The 25,106-nt window shown below is 45.5% G+C and overlaps 1 protein-coding gene across 1 annotated transcript; it reads right to left on the bottom strand.

Annotated features, from left to right (window-relative positions):
* Positions 1-629: 629 nt before the first annotated feature.
* Positions 630-25,062, bottom strand: LOC131578622 (TRPM8 channel-associated factor 2-like). Its single transcript, XM_058837578.1, is given in 15 exon segments — positions 630-2,410; positions 3,880-4,217; positions 6,104-6,146; positions 6,148-6,255; positions 6,257-6,283; positions 6,285-6,347; positions 8,462-8,500; positions 8,502-8,684; positions 9,688-9,782; positions 11,279-11,402; positions 11,405-11,445; positions 11,684-12,654; positions 15,116-15,745; positions 16,564-16,690; positions 24,961-25,062. Coding segments are annotated over 13 exon segments (2,895 nt in total). The 5' UTR covers positions 15,733-15,745; positions 16,564-16,690; positions 24,961-25,062; the 3' UTR covers positions 630-2,164.
* Positions 25,063-25,106: the final 44 nt, after the last annotated feature.

Here is a 25,106-nt window from a genome sequence, read left to right on the forward strand (position 1 = left end):
TTAGCAGCAGAATATGTTGCTTTTGCATACAAACTCTTGACATCCACAGAAGATTCTTACTCTCTCCAGCAGTCTTCTTGAATACGATGGAATTGATCTGCTGATTTGAGGATCTGCATGGTCTCATGACAGCGTTACTGCCTTGTGTATTTCCCATCACAGATACAGACAAAATGTCCTAGCTATTACACTTGCTATGAGATATCTGGACATCTGCCACCATCCTTTCTGGCCTTGGAAAAGTTGCTGGGATGGCTGCTGGCCTAGAAATTGCATTCATCATCTTGATGCAGATGGGAAGCAGACTCTTTGGGTTGCCCATGTGGTGTACATCAGCAGCTGGTACTGTCAGGATGACGTTCTAGTGGCCAGGTCAGCCCAGGGGGCCGGTACTGACAGATGGTTCAGCACCAGGCAGAGATATCAGTTTCCCCCTAATCCAGCATTCAGGTCAAAAAAGGCAGCAAATTTAAAAAGAACTTCTGAATGTGAAGAAGGAGGACAATCACCAAAAGTAAACACCTTTGCATGGCCTCAGAAACAATAAATTAATCTGGATGTAACTCTACTTTATTGAATCACAGGGAGATCCTGGGATGCTGGCAAGGGCTCCAGTTGTCTTGGGTGACCCCACGTCTGCTGCTGCTGCAAGTTGATGATATTCAGTTTTTAATATCAAGCCACTTTGAAGGTGTCTCAGACATGCTTATACTGGGAACATGGAAAGAGATTCATTCCTAACTGAAGCTCTTATCAATGTACTTTCCAGGCTAAGAAATACAAAGTTTAATTCAAAGACTTTCCTGGGATGTTACATATTTTGATATTTTCTACACACATGACCACAAAAAGAAAACCCCCAGAAAATCAGGAAAATATGGGTAAACCACAAATGCAGAAATGCCTCTTTACTCCCCTGTTACAGTTAGGTTTTGGAATCACTTACCAAGCCTGAAGAATGGAGACTGCACAGCCTCTTTAATTGTGACTGATATTTGGCCTAACGTGCTCTCCTTTGGCACTATGAAATATACAAGGCCACACCACAGACTAGAGACTTCCATGGTGGTTTTTCTCGACTTTACCACCAAGGCCACTTCTATTTAGGTCATCTCTATTTAGGCCTTTTTTTACTGGGCATGGAGGCATGAAAAGAGGACCACATACAAAACCTGCAAGTCTACAGTGATTTTATTTATTACTGACACATAAGGAATAGGCTGGGACTAGTGAGATCTGAGGCTAAGCATTAACATGCTTGCCAGAACCCATAATAGCTGAGCAATTATGAAAGAGCTGGGAGTAACATGAACTTTTGTTGCACCTTGGAAAGGTTGGTCCTCTGTCTTGATGAACTGTTGTCTTCTTTCTTGCTGCTCCCTCAGGCTGTCAGGTCAGTGCCTGTCTTGAACCTTTGATGAGTCCATACATTAAACCATTACTGACTACAGTCAAATCACCTCCCTGTTTCCACTCTCTCATCTTCATTGGCATGTATCTTGCTGTCAGGCTCTGGTTGAAGGATAGCTCCAACTTGTAATTGACTTGCTCACATAAAGATGGGCGTTGGATCACACAGTTATAGAATGTAGGAAGAAATCTACAGTATTTCAGTATCAACTATGCATTATATAGTCTGTTTATAAGCATTATAAGGCCACTTTCACAACAGGTGTGGAAGTTCTGCATAATTAGAGGAATTAAAAATTAGGGATTTTAGGGGAACAAAAATAATTGTGAAAATCCCATGTTACTGAGATTATAACTTAAGAATACAACATTGTGGAGGCTACTATTTGCTTTAAAGATCTCTATTCTCATGGTATAGTCCTTGAAACTGGTTGAGGAAATGCTCCACCCAGAAAACTTCCATTTCATCAGAGAAAAGTTCTGTAGGAAGCAAATCAATGGAGAATTGCATTCTTCCTGAGGTGAAGAACCCAGAACAAAGCTCATTGATTATTTAACCCTTCAGAAGATAGCTTAGGTGGCTGCTGATCTGCTGATCCCTGTTGAATTTCTGTTGGCATTGGCCTCCACTGGCATCAAGAAGCTGAAAAATCCAGCATAAATCCAAGCACATAGTGAGCTATCATGTAGCACATAAAGAGAAAAAGATAGCTCTCATAGCTAGTATGAGAACAAAGATTTACGTAGTTTTCCTTTACGGACTGTAGGATCTCATTGGATCCTGTTCCCAGCTGGGTAGAGAGGACAGTTCCATAGACAGGTCTTTCTTGATAGGCCATCCCCAGGCTGTAAAGAATGGAGCCAAATTCTTATTCACCTGCTGAGAAAACTTCTGTGCCCACAAGTTCATCTTAGAACTGTTGTCTTTTGGGATTTTGGATATTTTCTGGTAGTCAGAGAAGAGGTGGGTGAAGGGGTCCCAACCAAACCCTTCCTGCAACTGATGAAAAATAATTCAGTGTACAAACAATTAAGCTATCATTTCACTGGCATTATTCCTGTACACACAATAGAAAATTCCACAGGTCTCTGCAGTGTTTTATAGAATGAATGTAAATTTAGATGAAAGCACCCAACTTTCAGGCTTCAGAGCATAACTAACAGCACTAAAATACAGAAAAATACCTCCATTATACTGATCTCCCAAAACAGAGATCAAAGATACATTGGGAGTAGCCAGAAGTGTCAGCAACCTATTACATAACCTGCTGCTTTGAAGACAGTGAAAACAGTATCAGAGGGGATGGACACTGACAGGATAGCCAGAAAGGAGCACAGGAGCTCAAGGAGTGTTGAGAAAATGAGAAGGAGAAATTATGAACAGGACATGCTTGGCCTAAGAATAAGAACAAAAGGAGTTCAAACAGAAAAATTGCTGCTGCAGAATTAGAACTGTTCTTTCATGCCACATTTATTCCAGCAGTCCTGTTAGTAACCAAACAGGAGATGAGACATCCCAGCCTACAAGTGTGGGTGAGGCAGTGAGGCAGTGGCCAAACTGGTAAGGTACTGTGGGAAAATATCTCCTCCTAGAACTGTTCCACTCCGTATAAATATTTTATTATTCGTTGCACCAAAAAACCCCAGAGGATGACTCTTCAGCTTGACGATACAGATGCTTCTCTGGGATGTGGAAAAGTCAGGATCAATACTCCAGTAAATATTCCTTTCCTCATATAAAATGTGAGAGCTCTCAGACAAGGAAGCTGAGGGATACTCACCTCACAACAGCCAGTACCTTAAGTCATCATAATGGACATCTGCTTTGCAGTCCCCAGTTAAAATCAGGTTGAGTGCTTTTTCCATTAGGCTAATAGTTTCTAGGAGGATTAAGGGAAAGGAGGAAATCTCCCTTGCATGCTTCCCGAGAGAATGCACTTTAATCTAGGACAGGGTTCACGTTTTAGAGTCTCAACCACAGTGAGAGATCCAGTTCTGTGTTTTTACAAGGCCATGTAACTCACCAGGAGACTTTTCAAAGCCTGACTCTTCTAGACAGTGCACTTTTTGGCACTTTTACAGTGCCAAAGTTTTTTGACAACAAGCCCACTGTCCCACAGGAAATCTGCTGTGGATTAAAGAGCTGTTCCCAAGTTTGATCCTCCTTTTCCCATGTTGTATAACAAGCAGCAATTCCTGTTTCTCTTCCAGGGAGAAAGATTAGTATGTTGCACTGAGCTACCTCCCTGAGTGGCTAAGCCCAAGTCTGGCAAAGGAAGGTTTTCAGGAGCCATCAACTTTAGGCACTCTGCCTGTTTATCTCTCAGGTGCTTTCTGGGCCCAAGATAAACCCTGACAGTAATCAAACACTTACAAGGTTACACAGCTACAGTCACCAGGCTGCAGACATCCCTCTGACACAGGCTTCAGTGACTGCACTAAGAGCACACACACACTTTTCCCTGTTACCTGCAGGTATGTCTCCAGAGCAGTCCACACGTTCCAGTCCTTTAGCTGAGCACCTTTCTTCAGATACTCTTTTATCCTTTCCTTCCGGCACTGTGGCCTGAGTGCCTGATGGGCCTGATGCCTGGGAATGCCCAGCACCTCCTCATGAACATAGACAGACCAGAGGTTGCATGTGGCCTCTGTGGTGTGAGGAGGAAACTCCCATGCCTGCTGCTGTTGATTGTGTCCCAGCTCATGGATGGGACCCCAAAGACCAGTAGTTTGTATGTGCTTCACATCTAACATCTCCTTCACTGAATCCAGGTGGCCCATGATGGGGTAGCCAGCATGCATCCAGCCTGCAGGAGAAACAGGTAACAACACATGACATTAAGTGCTCACCTCAGTGCTTCTTAGACATAAATGATTATGGTATTTTTTTCATTTCTCTAGTGCCTTTCCTCCATCTCATAAATAACACTTTTTAAATTACCATGAATGACCAGCTTTTCCCAGTGTGACATAAGGAAATACATCAAGTTTCACAGCAACAGATAGTCACCCTTACAATAGTCAAACAAGTAAATGTAGGACTGAACCATCATTTAAGTGCAGTTCTGCCTGCTTTCCCTTTTTATATATAAATGTACACTCATGGCTGGACTGAGGTTGAGGTGTTAGGATGAGGAGAAAAGCCTGACCATTGCCCAGAACACACCTGAACTCCCACAGGCTGAGCACATGCACCAACTGTGCAATAATGTGATTCAGCACCATGGCACTCCTCGAGTGCTCCTGTGTAGAGTGTGGATACTGCAGGCCTGCACTCCAGTGGTCACTGGTGTGGATGAAACATATGGAAAACACAGTTTGTCATGCTTAAGGGCTACAAAGCCTATCATACTTAAGCCTGTTCTTAACCTTGCAGGATGGCTATTCCATAAACAACTTCCCAGCAGGTTGCTAGGAAAGAAATACGCATTGCAATGGATTTTATGTATGCCTCCTTCATGTCTTCTTCCCTAACTGGTCCTCCTTGAAGATTCCCAAAACTTCATGCAAGAGCAATGCTCCCAAATTCAAACACCTGTTGTAGCAGAGGATAAGCAGCCCTTTGCACAGAGGGAGCCTGGTGAATTAACAGGAACGGCAATCCCCTTCCTGCAGGAACTAGTCAACATCAATGTGAATGGCCTGGAACTAGTTTCTGCAGGAACTAGTGAAGATTTTAAGCTTCTTCTTTTTTAGTAAGAGGGATATATGCAATTAGCAACCAGTAGCACCCAAAAAGTTCAGATCCAGAAAATATGAGCAAAACCATTTAGTCCAACCCAAGGACAAAAGAAATGTTATGTCTGTAAGCTATGATATTTTTAACTGGCATTTGCTCACCCACAGCAGAACCTAACACTCCAAGATGTGCCACAAATTCTTTCCATTGTAGCTTAGCAGAAGTTTAGGGCATGATGGTTCAGGCCAAGCCCTTGCCTCATTGTGGGATGATGAATTTAACCCAGTTTATTTTGAAAAACAAATGGGCAAAATTTTTATTGCAAAGTTACATGTTTACTGTATAATTTGATTCTTGACTGAAGGCACTCTTTCTTTTCTGTTTTTCCAGTTTGTAACTGGAAAAGCCAGAGTGGGGGAGCATCAGCTGCAAAAATACACACTCCTGGGCTTTGACAGCAATATTGGATCTGCTTCCACACTGTCATCATCCCAGGCACACATCTTTTCTGGCTAACCTTTGCCCACAATAACCTTTGTGGAGCCCACCTCCAGCAAATAGGCTGGTTTAAAACAGAAGGTTTAAAAGTTGTCACTGAACACATGAGAACAGTCCCGTGGCTGAGCCAGAGAAAAAAATAGAAATCAGGTCACTGCTTCCCAGCTGTACTGACTCTGCAGTGCATTCAGGAGGGGGAATGAATAACTACATGTGAGCTAAAGCCACTGCAGTCAGCAAACTCTGCCATCTTAACACACCCAACAGGAGAGCAGCTAAGGAGACAACACCAGTTCTGAGAGCAGGGAGGCATCTGGAAAGATTCACATGTTTTTCAAATCCTGCCTTACCACATTTCCACCCCATCAGAGTAGCTCACAATTATGCAAGGGTCACAGTCATTTAACACCTCACATATGTTCCCAGTCTGGTTTCAGCAAAATAACCTTGAAGGAACAGACCTAGACGACCACTTGCCTCTTAGCCCTGGAGAAGGCCATATGGCAATGTACCTACCACATGAGATCTGGACATCTGTTACAATCCTCTCTGGCCTTGGGGAATTTTGCTGGTACGGCTGCCAACTTGCTTATCGCCACCATGATCTCATTCCACAGGGTCAGCAGCGGCCGTGGGTTCTCCATGTGGCGGATGCTGTCAGAAGGCACCCGTCAGGATGAGATTCTCAACAGCAAGGCTCTGCCCAGGGAGCAGGGTAGTGCCGGATACAGGCCTCCCACTGCCTTTCACAGGTCTCCCCCTACAGCAACAACACCGAAAATCAGATAAAGGACAATTCTGACTTCTGAGCATGCTCATAGAGATCAAGCTCAGACAAAGTGACCAGATCATGAAAATTTCCTGGAAAACAGTATGTGGTAGTTGTATGACTGTAGCTGGTGGCTGTTACATAGCCAGTCCTCAATCTGTTCTTGGGAAGCTTTCCTCAGGCTCATTAATAGGTAGGAAACAGAAAAGGACTCGGCATATAACAGAGTAGCATAGCAAGAATAGATCCTGTTTCGTATCAAAGAACGAAAGAAGCATCAAGTTTCTCTCATTTATTTTTGTCCAGCAGAGTTGTTGTTTCACATAACAATGCTGGTTCTGTTCAGTTTGAGAGACAGCAAGAAGAAATTGGAGGAAGATGAGGAAGAGGAAGAGAAGAGGAAGAGGAAGAGAGGAAGAGGAAGAGGAAGAGGAAGAGGAAGAGGAAGAGGAAGAGAGAAGAGGAAGAGGAAGAGGAAGAGGAAGAGAGGAGGGAAGGGAAGGGTAAGGGAAGGGAAGGGAAGGGAAGGGAAGGGAAGGGAAGGGAAGGGGAAGGGAAGGGAAGGGAAGGAAGGGAAGGGAAGGGAAGGAAGGGAAGGGAAGGGAAGGGAAGGGAAGGGAAGGGAGGGAAGGGAAGGGAAGGGAAGGGAAGGAGAAGGAAGGGAAGGGAAGGGAAGGGAAGGGAAGGGGAAGGGAAGGGAAGGGAAGGGAAGGGAAGGGAAGGGAAGGGAAGGAGGGAAGGGAAGGGAAGGGAAGAGAAGGGAAGAGAGAAGAGAAGAGAAGAGAAGAGAAAGAGAAGAGAAGAGAAGAGAAGAGAGAAGAGAAGAGAAGAGAAGAGAAGAGAAGAGAAGAGAAGAGAAGAGAAGAGAAGAGAAGAGAAGAGAAGAGAAGAGTAAGAGAAGAGAAGAGAAGAGAAGAGAAGAGAAGAGAAGAGAAGAGAAGAGAAGAGAAGAGAAGAGAAGAGAAGAGAAGAGAAGAGAAGAGAAGAGAAAGAAGAGAAGAGAAGAGAAGAGAAGAGAAGAGAAGAGAAGAGAAGAGAAGAGAAGAGAAGAGAAGAGAGAAGAGAAGAGAAGAGAAGAGAAGAGAAGAGAAGAGAAGAGAAGAGAAGAGAAGAGAAGAGAAGAGAAGAGAAGAGAAGAGAAGAGAAGAGAAGAGAAGAGAAGAGAAGAGAAGAGAAGAGTGCTGGAAACACAGGAAATTCACTAGCGATGTCTTGTAGGATCTAGAGATGGCCATATGAGGGCACAGTAAAGCAGGCAGAGCACAAAGCAAGCTTTGCCGTGGCAGAGATTCAGTCTCCCTCTCCTCAGCATAACAGTTTCCATCAGAAATAACAACTCCAGCCTCCAAGAAATGTTGGTCGTGAACAAACCCTGCCCATTTTGTGAAAGTTCTTCCACCTACTCCCAGCCACATAGCAGGCTCAGAGTGCCTAAGTGACTTACCCAGAAGTAGAGATTCACAGAATTGTAGAATAGTTTGGATGGAAGGGATCTTAGAGGTCATCTGTTTCAACCCTCTTGCTGTGAGCGGATGGGGACATCTTCAACTAGATCAGATTGCTCAGAACCTCACCCAATTTGACCTTGAATGTTTCCAGGAATGAAGCATCCATCACCTCTTGTGATGTTGTTTCAGTGTTCCACCATCCTCATTGTAAAAAACTTCTTCCTTATACATAGTCTGAATCAATCATCTTTTAGTTTAAAACCATTGCCCCATGTCCTACTGCAACAGGTCCTGCTAAAGGGTTTGTCCCCATCTTTCTTGGGCTTGCCCTCGGTGAAGTTATGCTGGCTGTTCCAAATCACCTCCCTGTCCTCCACATGCCTTAGCACAGCATCTAGGAGGGTTTGTTCCATGATCTTCCAGGAAAAGAGCTGAGGCTGACAGGTTGGTGATTCCTGGGGACCTCCCTTCCACTCTTCTTAAAAATTAGGTAGAAAAAATGGAATCCCAGAAGACAACACAGTAAGGAATATAAATCTGGGTACTCCTAAAACCAAGCATTTCTAAGACCTTCTAAGCACAGGACCATCTTTCCTTTCAGTCACTGGGACAACGACATTTGTGAGCAGCCTTCAAGCAAAAAGCACCAAGGTAAACAAACCTACCAAGCTTGAAGAAAGGAGCTCTGACTGCCCCCTTCCACCGTGATGGGCACTTTCCCCAGGACACTCTTTGCTGGTACTATGATGTAAATGAGGCCTCCCCAGAGGCAGGAAATGGATTGTTTCTGGCAGGCAACATCACAGGTGCGTATTACCACTGGTGCCCGTTTCAGCTCCTTGGCTTTAGAGAGGTCATCTGTGTGACACCCAACCTGCACCTGGCAAGCAGAAATGTAGGAACAGCTGGTCAAAGGCATGCCAGTGTGACCTGGCAGACTGACCTCAGCACCCACTGAGCTCTCCACTGCAGCACTGTCCCTACAGAGCATGAACATAGAAACAGCCGTCTGACTCCAGCCTAGTTCCAGTTTTCAGCCTGTGGTGACCAGAGGCAGTAAACATAGAAAAGGAAAAAAAAAAAAAGTTCATGCTGTCCCTGGGAGCTGTACTCCCAGTATTCCTGGCCCAACTGCATCCTTCACCAGCACGTCAGAGTACTGCAGTGACTTCTTCCACTGCACTGCACTTGCACTGATCATTCCTCTACCATTCCCCAGCATCAGAGTCACCTCCTATAACATGATTTGGAGAGATGCGGTCATGACTGGCTTCTTTTATAGTGCCTCTTCCTTAGAGTTCTTATAATAAAACAGACAGCACGTGGCTGCAGGATCAGACAGAAGCACCTGAGTTAACTTTGCACTTCAGCTGCAAGGAGGTCACTGCAAAAAATATCCAAGCAGGTGAGCATTTGCTTCTGTTGTATTTTGCAGAGAACAGGATCCCAAGTAACAGTGCCTATCTCATCTGGATACATCTACACGAGCAGTAGTGACAGCACTGCCAAAAGAATTTATGAGAGACCTGGAGAGACGGAATCAAGTTTGGTTCATAGAAGGGCCCAAGTACTTGGACCTGAAAATCACCTTGATCAGGTTTTTTTGCACCACAGCAGAACAACAACCAACAGCCCTCAAGCAGCAGCCACACTCAATTATCCCACCAGCAGACAGAATGGGAGGAATGCAAAAGAAAAGTGTGAGGACACAAGGTGAAGAAATTATGACAAAGCATTTAAAGTGCCACAGGGTGGCAGCAGTAGGAAAAGGCAGTAGGAAAGGTAGAACAAGCCATTAAGGAGAAAACCCTTCCCCGTGCTATTTTTGAGCGCTCACCCGACAAATACACCGGTGTAAACCAAGCCAAGCAGAGAGAGTTTACCTTCAGACCAGCACCGACCACCAGACAAGGGCACATTATTACTGCTGTGTGCCCCTCAGGGAGATAGAGCCCTGTGCTCCTCCAGGCTGTCTTTCCTAAAATGTAAGAGAACACAGTCCTGAACAGTCAGGCACTTCTTTGTCCAGATCATTACAGGTCCTGAAGATTTGAAGTTGCAGTAGGAGAATAATCTTCCATCCTTTCATTTCCCCCTGCTCTACACTCACAGAACCATCTCACATTTACCCACCTTGTCACAAATACAGTTTCAAAGAGATGAACAAAATCATCTCACCGTTAGCAAGCAAGCCCATCCAGATTCACACTTCTGGAAACACTAAGCTTAAATGTGCTTAGTAGTATCTCCTAAAAATGAGAAGGAAAAAAAAAAAGAAGCCAAAACCCCCAACACCTCCTACGCTCAGATCCTCTTATCCTAAAGACCTCATAAGAGGTGCCAGCTACGGTGGGACTACACAGTTGAAGCTGTAATGATCATAAAACATTTCCCAAATAATAGACTGACAGCGACATCGCATTTTTCCTTAGTGTCTGGTCCAGCACAAACCGGAGCCCACAAGAATTGTCATTTCTAGCTGACTGAAATGATGAGAAAGCCTCAAGAAACCATTCTGTGCTAGGTGTACCTGTAAGAAGGGTATGTACCACTACAATTCAGCATGTTTTTAAATAGTCTTCCCATGGAAATCCAAGTCTTCTTAGCATAAATCTCTTAAATACTTGCAACTTACAGAATTTACAGTGCAAAACTGATCCATCTCTACTTTATTGATCAGGCAGACTCCACTCCCTAGTTCTGACATAAAGTTTACTTAGGCATATTTCAACCCAAACACCAGAAGTCCTAGAAAGAGCTGAACTGTGATTAAGCACCCAGCTTACAACCTTTCCTGTCATCCAAGAAAGCAGAACCAGTTTTGTCAAGGAAAACCTAATCCAGGGAAAAACACAAATGACAGTATATCACAGTGTGTTACCAGTTCATCTCAGTTTTGCTGAATTTGCACCAAAGGCAGTTTTGAAATGGTGCTCAGGGTTTGCTAGCTCTTCTTTTTCGTTTATGTGAAATAACACAAATTCTGAGTATTTTCTGCTTTTGTCCTGACTTATTAGTGCTAAAACCAGTAAGAAGTAATTCTACAACTTTTCTCTCTGCACAGCCACTGCACTCAGACCTTGCCATTCCAGAACAGCCTCCTTTATCTCATTAGAACAATTTGGAAACAACGGCTCTAAATCATATTCTAAGACCAAAAAAACTGTCCAGGGGATAAAAGTTACTAAAGGAATTTAACTTAGAGTTAAAAATATCAGTTGTGAGCAGGATTCTCAGCAAGTTGGTACAGATACAAGACCTAAGCCTAGACAAATAATTTATGGTGTATTTACCCAATACTTTGGCTTCAGTGGTGATGTGAGCCCAAGAAGTTCCCACTATACTTCTAGCTTCTCATTTTCACCCTCAAAACCAGATCTTCCCTCCATTGTGCTGATACACCAAGCTGTGGGACTGTGCTATAACTCAGGCTGAAATTACCTAGAGAACAAACCTTTCATTTCTAACTCCCACCTCTTTGTAGGATGACTCCATAGACAGCTGTATCAGAACAACTTTGGGAACAGCAACCTGCAGTGTAGAGGCCAGGGTTTCTCAAAGAAGCTTTCTTGCCAAAACCACTGTGCCATGCAAGTGGTGCCTATGGTACCACAAGTTGGGGGTTCTTCTCCTGACAGTGCCTGCACACCAACAGGGAGGAAGCAGGATTTCCATGGGGTGTTTCAGATGCTGAGGTCAGGGCTGACCACAAAAGGAGCCTTTCTGCCACTGCACTGAGCTCAGTCTCCTCTCAAGCCCATGGTAAAATTGCACATCTGTGCCCATGTTCAGGCACACAGACACAGGCACACTGAGGGCAGGGCATCCCACTGATCCCAGCAACAGGATGGCTTGAGAGGAAGCAAGATAACTGCTCACCTGGGTTTGTGCCATCAATTTCCACAGTGACAGGGAGGCCACAGACCCCAGCAGCAGATTTCTGCATGAGGGCCGCACTGTCTGTCATGGTGAGGGACAGCTCGGTCGCCATACAGAGAAGCACTGCCTCTTTGGAGTTGCTCTTGACCGGGCAGTGCCTGCTGACCTGCGGGATCCCAGTCCTCTTGAGCACTTTGGTCAGGATGCGGTGGAGCGAGGCATATGCTGGGCAGTCGTGGGCTGGGATGTGCAGGAAGGCAGCGCAGTCCTGTGCCAGAAGGTGCAGCCAGCCCTTCAGGGGCTCCGTGAGCTCCTGGTGCCCCTGCAGCTGCGTGCTGAAGAGCAGGAGCGCCCTGCGGAAGTGGTAGTGCTCCCCCGGCCCCACAGGCAGGTACTTGGCTGCCTGGCCGCTCTGCCCCAGGATGCTCAGCCCAAAGCGGTTCAGGATCCTGTTGCCAGGATATTCTGCCACAGCAGCTTTTCCACAGTTCTGGGAAGCCCAGTACCAGGCCTGGCCCCCCACCAGCAGGCCGCCTCCCTCTGCAACGAAAGCGTGGATTCTCTCGGCATCTCTGTCGCCATAAGAGGTGCAGCAGTACACGCTGATGTCACCTGCCAGCTGTGACAGCTGCGACTTCACCCCTGCCTGAGACAGGAGGCTACACAGCTTCTTCAGGCTGGGATCCACCCCCACCAGCCCCTTCCTCCCAGCATCCAGCCAGGAGACAGCATTGAGCAGGAACCTGGCCAGCTTTGGGGAGAAGAGTTGGCTCTCATGGGTTGCCACCACCACACGGCCACGGCCGTAGCGTGCGGCAGCCAAGAGGCAGCGCTGGGAGCTGTCCAGGCACAGTGGGAAGGAGAGGGCTCCGTGCACCAGCAAGGTGGAGGGCGTGCCCCCCGTCAGCAAATCCAGCTCCGACACACCACACAGGAGAAATTCGGCATCAAGGCTCAGGTTGGCCTGGTGCCTGCAGAACCAAGAGAAGTCCAGGTTAGCCCCCAGCCCAGAATCCTTGGTGCAAAATGACTGGTGTCATAGCTGAAACTTAAGGAGTTCTTTTCTTGATTTCACAGAATATTCTGAGCTGGAAGGATCACTGAGTCCAGCTCTCAAGCAAGTGGCCCATACAGGGATCAAACCCACCTCCTTGACACTATTAGCAGCACCACCATGTTCTAACCAACTGATCTATTCTCAGTGGCCATCCTTGCCTCTTCTTTCTCCTTCATCCCAGGACATCATGCTGTCAGTTCTCTCATTAAAAAAAAAAAAAAAAAAAAAATCCATCAATGCCTCATTTTTCTCATTTTAAAGCCTCAGTTTTTATAGCTGAGCAAATCTGTACAAATCTCAGCCCTCATTAAGAAAATGGAATGGTCAAAAGGAAGCTTCCTAGGTCAAAACGAAGCTTCTAGACCTCTGTCTTTGAAGAGTGACTTGAAAACCTAAATACATTGCAGAAACTCAAAAATCAGACCCTTCGTAGTTTCTTAAACTGTAGATTTAAACTGCACATAATGTGGGAATTGGTATATCTCCTTTAAGAAAAACTTTCTCTATTTGCTGCACCCTAGCCTTTACAAACTAGGCAAGCCCAAAACATTCCTGTGCCTTTCCCTAAGCTCTGTCACTGCTGAGAACTGAAGAAAGGAGTGCTAGGACAGAGGGGGCTACACGGACAGGCAGACACACAGCTAGACAAATAGTGAGTGACTGGAAGTTGAGTTAGAGCCTTAACACATACACCTCATGTTACCTCACATTGTTGGTCTCCACAATAAAAAGAGATTAGGCTGTGCAAGGCTCTCTTATCTCTGCTATTTCCATGTAACTCCTATATGTCACTGTGGAGAAAGACATGCTGAATTACTCTCATTTGCTTTGTGTATACTTTCCTCTCATTCTGCCAAATAGTCTTCCCCCAACACCTGTGAAGGATCTGTTGTTAAATGGCCATTGCTGCCGACTCAGTGAGAAAAAATGATGCTGCCCTTCTTCACCCCTGTAGGACAGGAATTAAATCTGCAGTTCTTCTTTGGTTATTACTTTACTGAGATCCTTTGTCACACAGAACATGTGCCCAGGCATATGGCACTGTCCCTGTCTCAGACTGAAGCCTGATTCTCTGCACACAAATCTGGCAGGAAGATCCAGATGTAGAATTGTGTTACACAGAAATTTGAGATCTAAATTTCTCTGTGGCTCTGGATTCAAACAAAATCCCCAGAAAAATAACCTAAATAAGGTGTAATTCACCCTGAGTTACCATTTGAAGTCTTGTTAATTGTGATGCGATTTTTCTCTTCTGAATTCCCCACCCCTTTCCCTCTTCTATGCCCTGTGCATGGAGCAGTGGGAACATGCCTGTGCAGTGCAGATGGTAACAAGAAGCAACCAGCAAATTTTAATTAGGCAACCTGATTTGTTAGCTGTGCCCTAAGCATTTCACTGAATTAAACAGCAGAGGTCTCTACTACCTTTATTGGAAAACAAACAAAAAGTATCAAATTCATTAACTGATTGAAAATATTAGAACTTTAGCATTCTATATCCACGAAGCTGTGACGGAAAGCCTTGCAGGGAATTTTACTATAATTGCTGTGGCTGTCACTACAGAGAAATGAAGCTGCCACACAGAGGAAGTGCAGCAGCACTAATGCTCCTTGGAGAACCTGCTGTGCCTTATGTAACTTAGCAGAAAGTGGCAGGAGAAAGAGCCTGGTATAGCCACTGGCAAGGGGAGGAAGACAGCAGGGAAACATCCAGGACTCCAATGCCTGGTCAGTTGTGCAATATGAGTGGTAATAGCCCTGAGTTTTACACCTGATAATCCAGAACACAAAGAGCCAGGCTGGAATCCCAAACAAATGGGGAGCACTGAGATTTCTTGCCCACAGCCTGTGTCAGAAGCTGAGAAGGGAGGAGGCATCCAGCCTCAGCTCTGGCCAGCTCCAGGGGTTTACCCGCAGAAGCAATTCCTGCAAGGAACAGGCTAAACAGGTTTAGCAGCTGTCAGCCAGAGCCTGGCCCAGAGAGCTGTTTCATCTCCAACCTGGTTTTCAGCTGTGGGAAACTTGCCCTGAATGTAGAGATGTGTGGGGAGAGGGAGAGGAGTTCCTGTTTTGCTGCATTTCACTCAGGTACAGTTGATCAGGCATGCTGTTCTAAAATATGGCTCCTCTCATTTCCTTCTCTTAGAATGGATTCCCTGGGCCTGGTCCTGCTGCGCTGGAAGCAGTTGAAGACAGCGTTCTATCGAATTGCAATAAATGGGAATGGTCCCCTTCAAATTGGAACGGAACAATTCCATCCTGGTTATTAAAGAACCATCCCCATCACCCTCACCTCTCACCTCCCAAATCTTCTACAAACAACTCACCCACATAACCTGATTGGTGGTTTAAAGAGAGGGCAATTCAGGTACTCACGGGACAACCAAAGGGATCTTGGGAATCTTCTTGGCAACTTTGAAGATGCCTTTTTCCACTGTGTTTCCTGTGAAGTACACGCCAGCCACACTGGTCACCTGGTTCCCAGGGAATTCGAACAGCACCTTCTCCTTGCCGTGTCGACTTGCCCAGTACCAAGCTTGGCCTCCAACAAGAAGCCCTCCACCCCCCTTGACAAAGTCAACGACGCCTTTGGCCTGGGAGCTGTCATAGGCATCCATACAGAACACCCCCATGGACGGGCTGGGCTCTGCCCCCACCTGCACTCGGGTGCCAGCCCCAAGCAGCACCTGGGACAGGGAATCCAGACGAGGATGAACCCCAACCAGGGCCTCCGGGCAGGGCTTGAGCCACTCTATGGCATTTCTGAGGAACTGGGAGAACTTGGGGCCCTTCAGGATTCCTTCATGGGAAACAACCACCATCCGGCCCTTCCCATACTGTGAAACTGCAATCAGGACCTGCTTCTTAGCGCTCAGGAGCACAGGGTAGGCGTCCTCTCCAACAAGGAGCAGCTCACAGGGAACAAAACCTCCAGTGAAGTCCCATGTCCCAACACCATCCACTAACAGCTCGTAAGTGGCGCAGGGTTTCATCTCCAGGACGCTCCTGTGTGGTGGAGAGAACAACATCCATACAGGAAAATTCAGCAATAAGGAACAGCTGTAACGACCCCAAAGAGCAATTTTTTTGTTGTTGTCTAGCAGGAATTCCAAACAAAGAGGACTCAGATTTGTGGATACAGCTTTTTTTTGGGATTTGGTTGGGTTTTGGGGACTTGGTTGTTTGTTTCCTTGTTTAGCTTTGTTATCACACTATTTAAATAGAAGTGACAAGTATATCATGATTATGGAGACAAAGTAACTGTTTCAACAAATTCTCTTATATGCCATGGAGGAAAACAGGGAAATAAAGGCATTCACTTTCCCATTAACAATTTATTTGAAGAGGGAGAGTGCCAGAGGCTCCAGGAAGTCTACTAGGAACTTGTATGGTAGAGGTGGTTTACACAGCAACAGCCAGAAAATGAAAAGACTGTATCAACACAATGCACAATATAATTCAAACACGCCGTTCACATTTTAGCTCCTAATTGGATATGTACAGAGCTACATGCTATTGCTGCAACATGGTATTCCAAAGTTGCACTTTTCTACCTCCATTTAGACACTATATGCCTGTGCTTAGTATTAGGAGGTGCTGTGAGGGAGAGTCAGCAAAAATGATGGAGATGACCAGCTTCCCTGCAATAACTGTCAATTTGAAGCACACAGTTCCCAGGAGAGCATGTCTGGGCACAGGAGATTCATGCCCTACTTCCCTGATCCCAACTGTTTTACAATCACAATCTCAGTAAAATAATTTCCCTTTGCCATAGCCTTGTTTTGCCTGTTTTCCCACCCGTGAAGTAAAGAGAGTGTACCAACCTTGACTGCCAGGCCCTTTGAGGTCTGTGAGTGACACGTGCTCTGTCTCCGTTAAGGCTCCCTTGGTTTGAAAGCTTGGCTCATCTTTTTCCCAAAGCTGTCTTCTGCTGAGCTGGGGTAGCTGTGGCTGTGCAAACAGGAAGGCTTTGAGGTATGAGAGTATGACCCAGTCCCACCCAGTTTATGTAATTCAGGATTCAGAAGATTTACTTTGAGCACAACACCCACAGCAAGGGTAGGAGTTGCTCTGAAGGGGTGTGGACCTTCCCTTGGCAGCATTCCACACCAACACCAGGCTTCAGAAACACTTCATATCTGGCTACCCTGAAAGCAAACCCTTGTCATCCAAACACAGGAAAATGGCAAGTCCAGGAGAAGACTAGATGATCTACAATGACAGTATTGCTTATCCTCTCTGGTCATGCCTGGAAGCTCTGTTTTCCACCAAAACTGTCATGGCACTCCACTATTGTTTTGCCTATGATTCATGAGTCAAAGCTGCTGATTAACATAGGTTAAAACCTACGCTGACCAGTAACCTAGTGCTTGATTGCTGGCTTACTCTGAATCCCAGCTTTGTGTCCCTGGGTTTGAAGAAGCCCTACATGTAAAGGCAAATGCAAGATCTAAGTGTTTTAGGGTGTTTTACTACAAATCATGCACCAAAGTAGTAACACAGTCTTGGAAGATACTGAAGGTTTTTTTGATGGTTTCTGTGGATTTGATATTGATGTACCTATACCGACACACTAAACATGGTGCAGGGGAGAGGAAAAGCAGGTAGACAGTTTCAGCAACTCATATTAAATGATAGAATCACAGAACTACTGAATGGTTTGGGTTGGAAGGGACTTTAAAGGACACACAGTTTCAAACCTTTTGCCATGGACAGGGACTCCTTCCACTAGACCAGGCGCTCAAAGCTTCATCCAACCTGGCCTTGAACTCTTCCAGGGATGGCGCAGCCACAGCTTCTCTGGGCAACCTCTGCCAGTGTCTTACCATCCTCAGTAGATAATTTCTTCCTAACATCTAATCTAAACCTGCCCTCTTTCAAGCATTCCCCCTTGTCCTGTCACTACATGCCCTCAAAAGAAGTCCCTCTCCAGCTCTCCTGTAGTCCCCTTTAGGTACTGGAAGGGGCTCCAAGGTGGCCCTGGAGCCTTCTCCAAGCTGAACAACCCCAGATCTCAGCCTGTCTCCATAGGAGAGGTGCTTCAGCCCTCTGAGCATCTTGGTGGCCTCCTCTTGACTTGCTCTAAGAGGTCTGTGTTTTCCTTGTGCTAGGAACCCCAGAGCTGGATCCATCACCCCAGGCAGGGTCTCATAAGAGCAGAGGGGTAGAATCCCCTCTCCTGCCCTGCTGTTCATGCTGCTTTGGATGCAGCTCAGGGCAAGGTTGGTTTTCTAGGCTGTGAATGTACATTGCCAGGTCATGTCGAACTTCTGGTCAAACCAACACCCTCAAGTCCTCCTTGGCAGGGCTGCTCTCAATTAATTTGCCACTCAGCCTGTATTTGTGCTTGTATTTGGGATTGTCCCTCAGTTATTCTACATGGGGACAAACATAGGACTAGGTTTGATTTCAGATCAGCAAACTTCTTACCCCCACCTTTCTTCTTATCACTGGACCTGAAAACTAACATCCTACACTCAACCTAGGAACATTCCTGCTCCCTGGCCTTTATCCAGAACAAGGTGTGGCTGTTTTGGAAAGAATTTTAACTCTCTTGACTGAAAGAAGTTCTGACCCTGTAAGAGAATTCCCAATTCCTATGTAACAATATTTTTTCCATTTCAACTGTATTAAGCATTTCAAAGTGGAGAGAAAAAGTGCAAACATTTGATCCCGAGCAGACACTATAGATGATCTCCTCTTTCTAGAGAGAGAAGGGAGAAAACTCAGCAGGAACAGAGAACATACATGTCTAACAAGAATTGAAGGAAGCTGCAGAAGACTGAGCTGGCTGTTTCTCACATCAATTAGGAGGAAACAACCAGTAGACCTGGGCCCACACAGACGGAAGAGGAAGATCTTGGCTCCTAGCTGCCTTCCCTCTTAACGTGGAAGTAAAAATTCTCCATAACAGCATCTCAAGACAAAGATTCTTGTCTTGAGAAGACAAGACAAAGAATTCCTTGTCTTCCTTCCTGCCCCTTCTACCTCACCTCCAGGGAGTTCCTACTCCCTGCAGAGCTGAGAATACTGTGAGAGTAGGTATTGGAGCAGACATTTATAAACCCTGCCAAATAACTAAATCTATCCTAGTCTTTCTTCTGTCTCTGGAAAAGGGACAAAAATGTGATGGGAAGGTAATTTGGTTTCATTAAATGCAGACTTAAAGATTCCATCATCTACTGTCCAAAAGCCATCACACACAGGCAAAAGAGTTATGATTCTAAAGAAAGAATACCTTTTGGTCCACTCAGGAAGAGTATGTTTGAGACAGAGGACCTGGGCAATCTCTGAGGGTGAATACGGGAATAGATTTTCTGTGTTAAGCGGTCAGTCACTTTCGGGTGAGTCTTTAAGGTCCCTACAAAACACAGGAGGACCTCCATGAGTAAAAATCATGGGATTGTGCAGTATCTATGAGGTATAGGACCAAAGAGGCAAGGCAGGCACTGAGATGTCTCACCTGTTAAGAACACAGGCAGCCTAAGTGAGTAAGACACATAATTTCTTGTGATTTGGCTGTTCTTCCTCATTAGGGTGGGTCCATGGGTTTCCCAGTCTTTCCTCTCTTTTAGATTTGCAATCTAGCTGTCTGCACAGTAACTAAGAATCAAGAATGCTGCAAAGTCTGTAAGCAGTAAGGAATTAGTGGATTCTTGCTTCTTCCCATGTTTATCAACAAACTGAGCAAAGAGAGGAATGGTGATGTTTGGCATTTACTGAAGTGACAAAAATACTTATTTTCATTCTCTGTTCATCAGCAACAAGATTTTAAACTGAAAGAGGGTAGATTTGGATTTTGTAGATTTGGCTAAAAAGAAGAAATTTTTTATGGTAACAGTGGCGAGACACTGTAATAGTCCTAACATTTAATCTGACCTTCCTCTGGCACATACAGGGAAAAGGGATGGAGAAGTGAGAAGAAGCCAAGCAGGAAAGCTTGCATGGGAAACAAAAAATTAGGAAAAAAATACATTAAGAAAACCTTTCCAGAATTGCATAATAAAAGTAAAAAAAAAAAAAAGAAGTTAAATACATCTAAGGGAAAGAGAGCCAAAGAAAAAGTAGATTAGGTTGCAAATTAATGAGAACTCTAAAATTAGATCAAGATAGCAATTACCAAAGGAAGCTACAGCAGGTATTTATTAATTTTTAACAATGACAGTCCTAAGAGTGATTAGGAAACAGACTGAAATTGATAAAGCCTTAAAAAAAAAAAAAAAGTTTTTTAGTAAAAGTGCAACAGAATCAATCAGGCAATTACCATGTGTAATTACTGTTACTGGCACTATTTTCATGTGGCATTTCACAGCAATAGTGATAATGCCAATAGTGAATAATTATAAAACATTACAATTACCAAGCCTAGTAAAATGTTGCAGTGGTTTAAGGAAAAAAACAACATGAATTGCCCATCCTTTCTGGTGGTGTTACCATGCACACATTAGGGTACACTAACTGCTCAATGGGATGCAAAAAAATAGAAAATCTAAATGTCTAAACATACATTTGTCCACTAATCTTAATTACTTTCAAGGCAAGGAAAGAACAAAATTAAACCAATTGATGAAACATGATCAGGTATTTTTAAATTAATTTTGCATTTGAAAAAATAAATAACATCTCAATTAAAATGTATTTTACTAAATTTCTATGAGTTGAAAATTAGCTAATGAGCTATACTTGGTAAATACAGGGATACACTGAATCAGAAGAGATGTCTATACAAACAACTGCTGTTTAGTCTTTTTGAAAATGTATACCTGGGATCTAAGAAGGACACATAAATGAAATCACCAAATAATAGAAATCAATGTACAGAAGCACAGAAGAAATCATAACCTTATTAGAGAACCATTTTTAAAAAATGAGACCTCGCCTAATTTTAAGTCCTACAGCTCGTAATTTTAGGAAAGCATTGACATCTGTTGGTGAACAGGGAGCTGAGCAGCACAGAAGTTCCCAGGAAATGGAGACACAGGGCCCTTTTCCAGTCTGGAGCTGGAATGGTTGAGTCTCATTTGCAGGCCTGCTGTGTAACAGCTCAGATCACTCCCCTGTAAATGCTGCTCGGTTTTAAAGCAGGGGATGAGTGAGCACCACTGCCTTCATTTGAAAAGGAGCAGAAAAGAGCTCTGATGGTCTTTGTGTATGGGCCATGCCAATGTACTGCAGTCCACAGTGATGTGGTCATAAATATGGAAAAACAACAACTTCCTCCCTCCCAAACGAAAAGGATAGCACAGAACTTGATTTGATATATCCTGTTGGGGAGCAAGGGAAAGCAGGGATACCAGGACAGCTCAGTGATGCTGAGACTGAAGAACAGGCAGGGCAAAAACTCAGGTGATGGGCAACTTATTAATCTATCACTAACATGTCACACAAAATATGAGTGTAGGGTCAGACTGATGAGGGTTTGTGCCCTACTGTGGACCTCAATGGCAGCACTGCTTATTGCAACAAAAAAATGTGCAATTCCACAAACTGAGCATTGCATCCTCCTTACCGCCATTATTTTTTGTAATGCAGCAAGCAGAAATAATTAAAGCTGTCCCTGATCTATTAAGTCATGCTCTTTTCCAGCTCAGTATAGGTGTGATACACCACAGATGAGCATCTGGAGTTTCCTTGGGATTTCAACAGTAACCAAACAATCCCTCAGAAGAAACGTATGCCAAGTAAAAAAAAAAACAAAAAAACTACCTACAAAGTTTACTTAACCCTTTGTTACAATCAATCAATGTTTTAAAGCCTTACTTCAAATAACTTGGGTGCACAAATTATCGCTGTTGCCCATGGTATATGATGTATATTTTTGTATTAGTTTTCCCAGGAAGGTCTTCACCACACTCAAGCCACACTAAGTTGGATTTTGTGTTCCCTGGCACCTGGCATCAGGGTGACCCTGCTGATGTCTGGCTGTCTGTCCACCTGCCAGCTGGTGGCCAGTGCCAGTCAACACAGAGTGCTGTGGCTTCTGCCTTTATTCCTTTCTTATACCCCATGCTCAGCCCTTTCAAGCTAATTAACCATGAACCCAGTGCTCTTGATGAGCATGGTTTCAGTTCCTATTCCAATCACAAATGAATAGTCAGGGTCATTCCTTTTTTGGTTACTCTGTTTGCTGTTATCTCGAAATGTCATCTTTGAGCTTGTACAGACATGCATTCCTCACTCCTTTCCCCAGTTCCTGGCAGTCTGCGCTGCCAGCGTGATCAACACAGCTGGCAAGTGAACTTCCAGGCCACACTATGTCATGGTGGGGCTTTGGTCAACCCACACAGTGCAGTGACTCCAGCCATGGCATACCTGGGAAGCCAACCCTTTGACAGCACCCCAAAGATCCTCCCTTCCTGATGGGCTTTCAGCCACCTTGAGTCCTACTCTTGCCTGTGTAGGACCTGTTGATAAAGCTATATTTGACCTGTGTTGGCCTATCCCATCTTTTATGTTTTAAGTCCAAGCCTTGTGATCTTTAGCAAGTCCTTACATAAACCTATTCCTAAATCTAGCATGTTGCTGACCAGCTTTAGGTTGGCTTCACATCCTGGGAGGCTGTTCCAGACTCTTGATGGAATTTGTTGTTTTTTCAGGACATTTTACTGCTCAGCATGCTCTCTGCTGCCTTAGGCAATCACCTCACTTGTCTGTCGCTCTGCCTGAAAGCTATTGCCAAAATTTTCATCTTCTTTTCACCTAAGCCTACCCATCAAGTTCCAAAATATTTCCTTTGTGTCTGTAACATATCTTCTGAGAACAGGCCTGGCATGAGGTGCCTTTACAATGCTGTGGTACTATCAGCAGGCCTTAGAAGAGGCTTAAGAAAGAGACTGTCCGGACCTGCATTCCCTCCATCCATACTCTACTGAAAACATTATAGCATTGACATCACCCCAGACACTCACTGTCATTTTGCTCCTCTGCCCCTTTTCCATAAAGCCCTGTACACACAGCCCTTCAAGGAGGCACTCACACAGTATCTAAACAGTCTTTGAAAAGTTACTAAGGAACATAACTCACAGTGCTCGGTTTAAATTGCTTATATAAGGGCTTGCACTGCTACGCTGAAAACTAGGGGATGACTGGAAATATGAGCTGTATAACATCTGTAAATGATCTCCACTAAAAGATCTCCTTTCCTTTCTACTACTTATCACTTTATTAAACTTGATTCAGGCATGTTTGGCAGTTGTAGATAATTTGGCACCAATTACATATTCTGCAATTTTTAAATGCGGGATTATGAAGTAGAAAACACGCGGCTGAAAAAGTACCAGTCCTAAACAGAAACTTCATTGCCAAACATAAGACAGAATGACCTGCAAAGATTTATTTAAAACCAACATATATTGGTTTATTATTAGAAAATTTAAATGAAAAAAAAAAGATGTCAGATAAATTGAGAGCGTAGGAGAACTTGTGTGCTAATGCTGACTGGAGATTGTAAATTTAGCACCCTACAGACTCATTAGATGAAGAATTATCTCCTGTGTTTTTGCTGTGCCTCCCCCGACAAGACCTGCTAGACCTGCTGGACCAGAACCAACTTAGATGCTTCTCTCTGTGTTCCTCAGTGTATCAAGGTCTAGAGTCTATGCACGGAACCAGCTTTGTACCTCCTACAGATGTAATCTGCAATCAAATAACTCATCCATGTTAAATTGCAAATCGAGAGCAGCTAGAAGCTTCCAGACCAAATGCACACAGAAACCACAATCCTTTCCTTCTCTGCTTTCTTCCTTCTTACTCAGTTTGAAAGTAAACTAAAGTGTACGTTTGCGTGGGGTTGAAAAGCCCAAATGTTTTTTCTCAGGGGAAACCTGCAGATTTTGCAGTTTACACCCAGCTGCCAGAGTAACTACGGGTTCTTTCAGTCTCTTTTGCCACTCCTTTCCTTTGGCAGCGGCAGAGCCCACCTCAGGCTGCTGCAGTCGCTGTGCAGCAGGCACAGACATAGATTTACGCTGGCACAGAGCAGCTCCGGTCAGGTCAGATGCAGCCTGTACCCTCACAGACCAAGCTCCCACTATAGGGATTTGCATTGCAAGTGCCGCTAGACGGCAATGCGGCTTGGAAAGGCAGCTCCGGGACGCTGCGCGCCCGCCCGCGAGCCTCCTTTCACCTTCAGCCACCGCTTTTGTTACTGAAGGCTCAAGCACCACGCCGCACAGCAAGCCTCAAGCGCGGCGGGGGCAGCAGCAGCAGCAGCGGGCGGCTCCGCGCCGCTCCCCCGGCCCGGCTCCCGCTGCCCGGCGCTGCTCGGGAGCCGCGCTGCGCCAGCCCCGCGCCCAGCACCCAGCGGGAAAGCCGAGGGAGCGGGCGGGAAGGAAAGTTCAGGAACAGCCGGGAAAGGTGCCGCCCTATGCGAGGAGTGGGCAAAGCTGCGGCGCCGCGGGGCGGGGGTTCATGGCTTGCAGTGGAAGGCTTGCCCATTTAACAGTTTCGCTTTCCTTATTTGCGGCGAAGGTGATGGTTACGGCTCTACCCCGATTTTACATAACTGGATTTTGCAAATGATTCGGGCAAATGTACCCTACCATCTGTGAGGCATGTACAGATACTGAGTAGCCCAGAATTATTCCTGCATATTTGTACTAATGTTCTTCGTATTAAGAGGGAGCGCTATTTCTATTTGTGCATCCCCAAATATTGCAGCAGCAGGTTGACGCACAAATCGATGCTACTTTATCCGGATGGATACAGACGGACATGCCACAGATCTTTCACTCTGTGCCCTAAGCATGTCTTTACCTTTCCTGGTCCTGGGTAACAAATGGTTCTCAAGCCCACGGTTCCCAATGGGACCGCAACCAAGGGATGCCCGAGCTCCCCAGGCTGCGCGCTCGCTGTGGCCACGGTGCTTCTGTGCGCACTTGCACTACCTTTCCCGGGACCACCCAGTACGGCGTGAAGGTGGGCAAAAACAATATAAGCCCTGCATCTGCCCAGGGTTGCTATAACTGAAGGCTCAGACGGGTTACTTTTTATTACAAGTGGAGCTCCCAGTAAAGCTTCCCCAAGGCAGGATGCAGCAGCTCCTCCTCGCTGCTGGGCCGGGCTCCCCTGCATCACCAGAGAGAGGTGGGCGCACCTGCCCTGAAAGCTCGGCGCTGTAAAAGCGCGCCCTCCCTCCTGTCATAAATAAGCTCTTCTTCCTCCTCTTCTCCTTCGCCCCCACCTCCCCGGAGCGTAACGCGGCCAGGCGGCTGCTGCCTTACCCCCGCTGTCCTCTCCGCCCCCGGGGTCGACGCACACTTTCACCCCGGCCCCTGGCACGGCCGGGCGCTTTGCGGCAGCCCGGCGGCCGCTCTAGAAACTTCTCGGTCCCTCCCTCTCCCCTCCCCTTCCTCCTCCTCGCCGACCA

This window comes from Poecile atricapillus, chromosome 1, assembly GCF_030490865.1.
Source record: "Poecile atricapillus isolate bPoeAtr1 chromosome 1, bPoeAtr1.hap1, whole genome shotgun sequence".
Classification (NCBI taxonomy): domain Eukaryota; kingdom Metazoa; phylum Chordata; class Aves; order Passeriformes; family Paridae; genus Poecile; species Poecile atricapillus.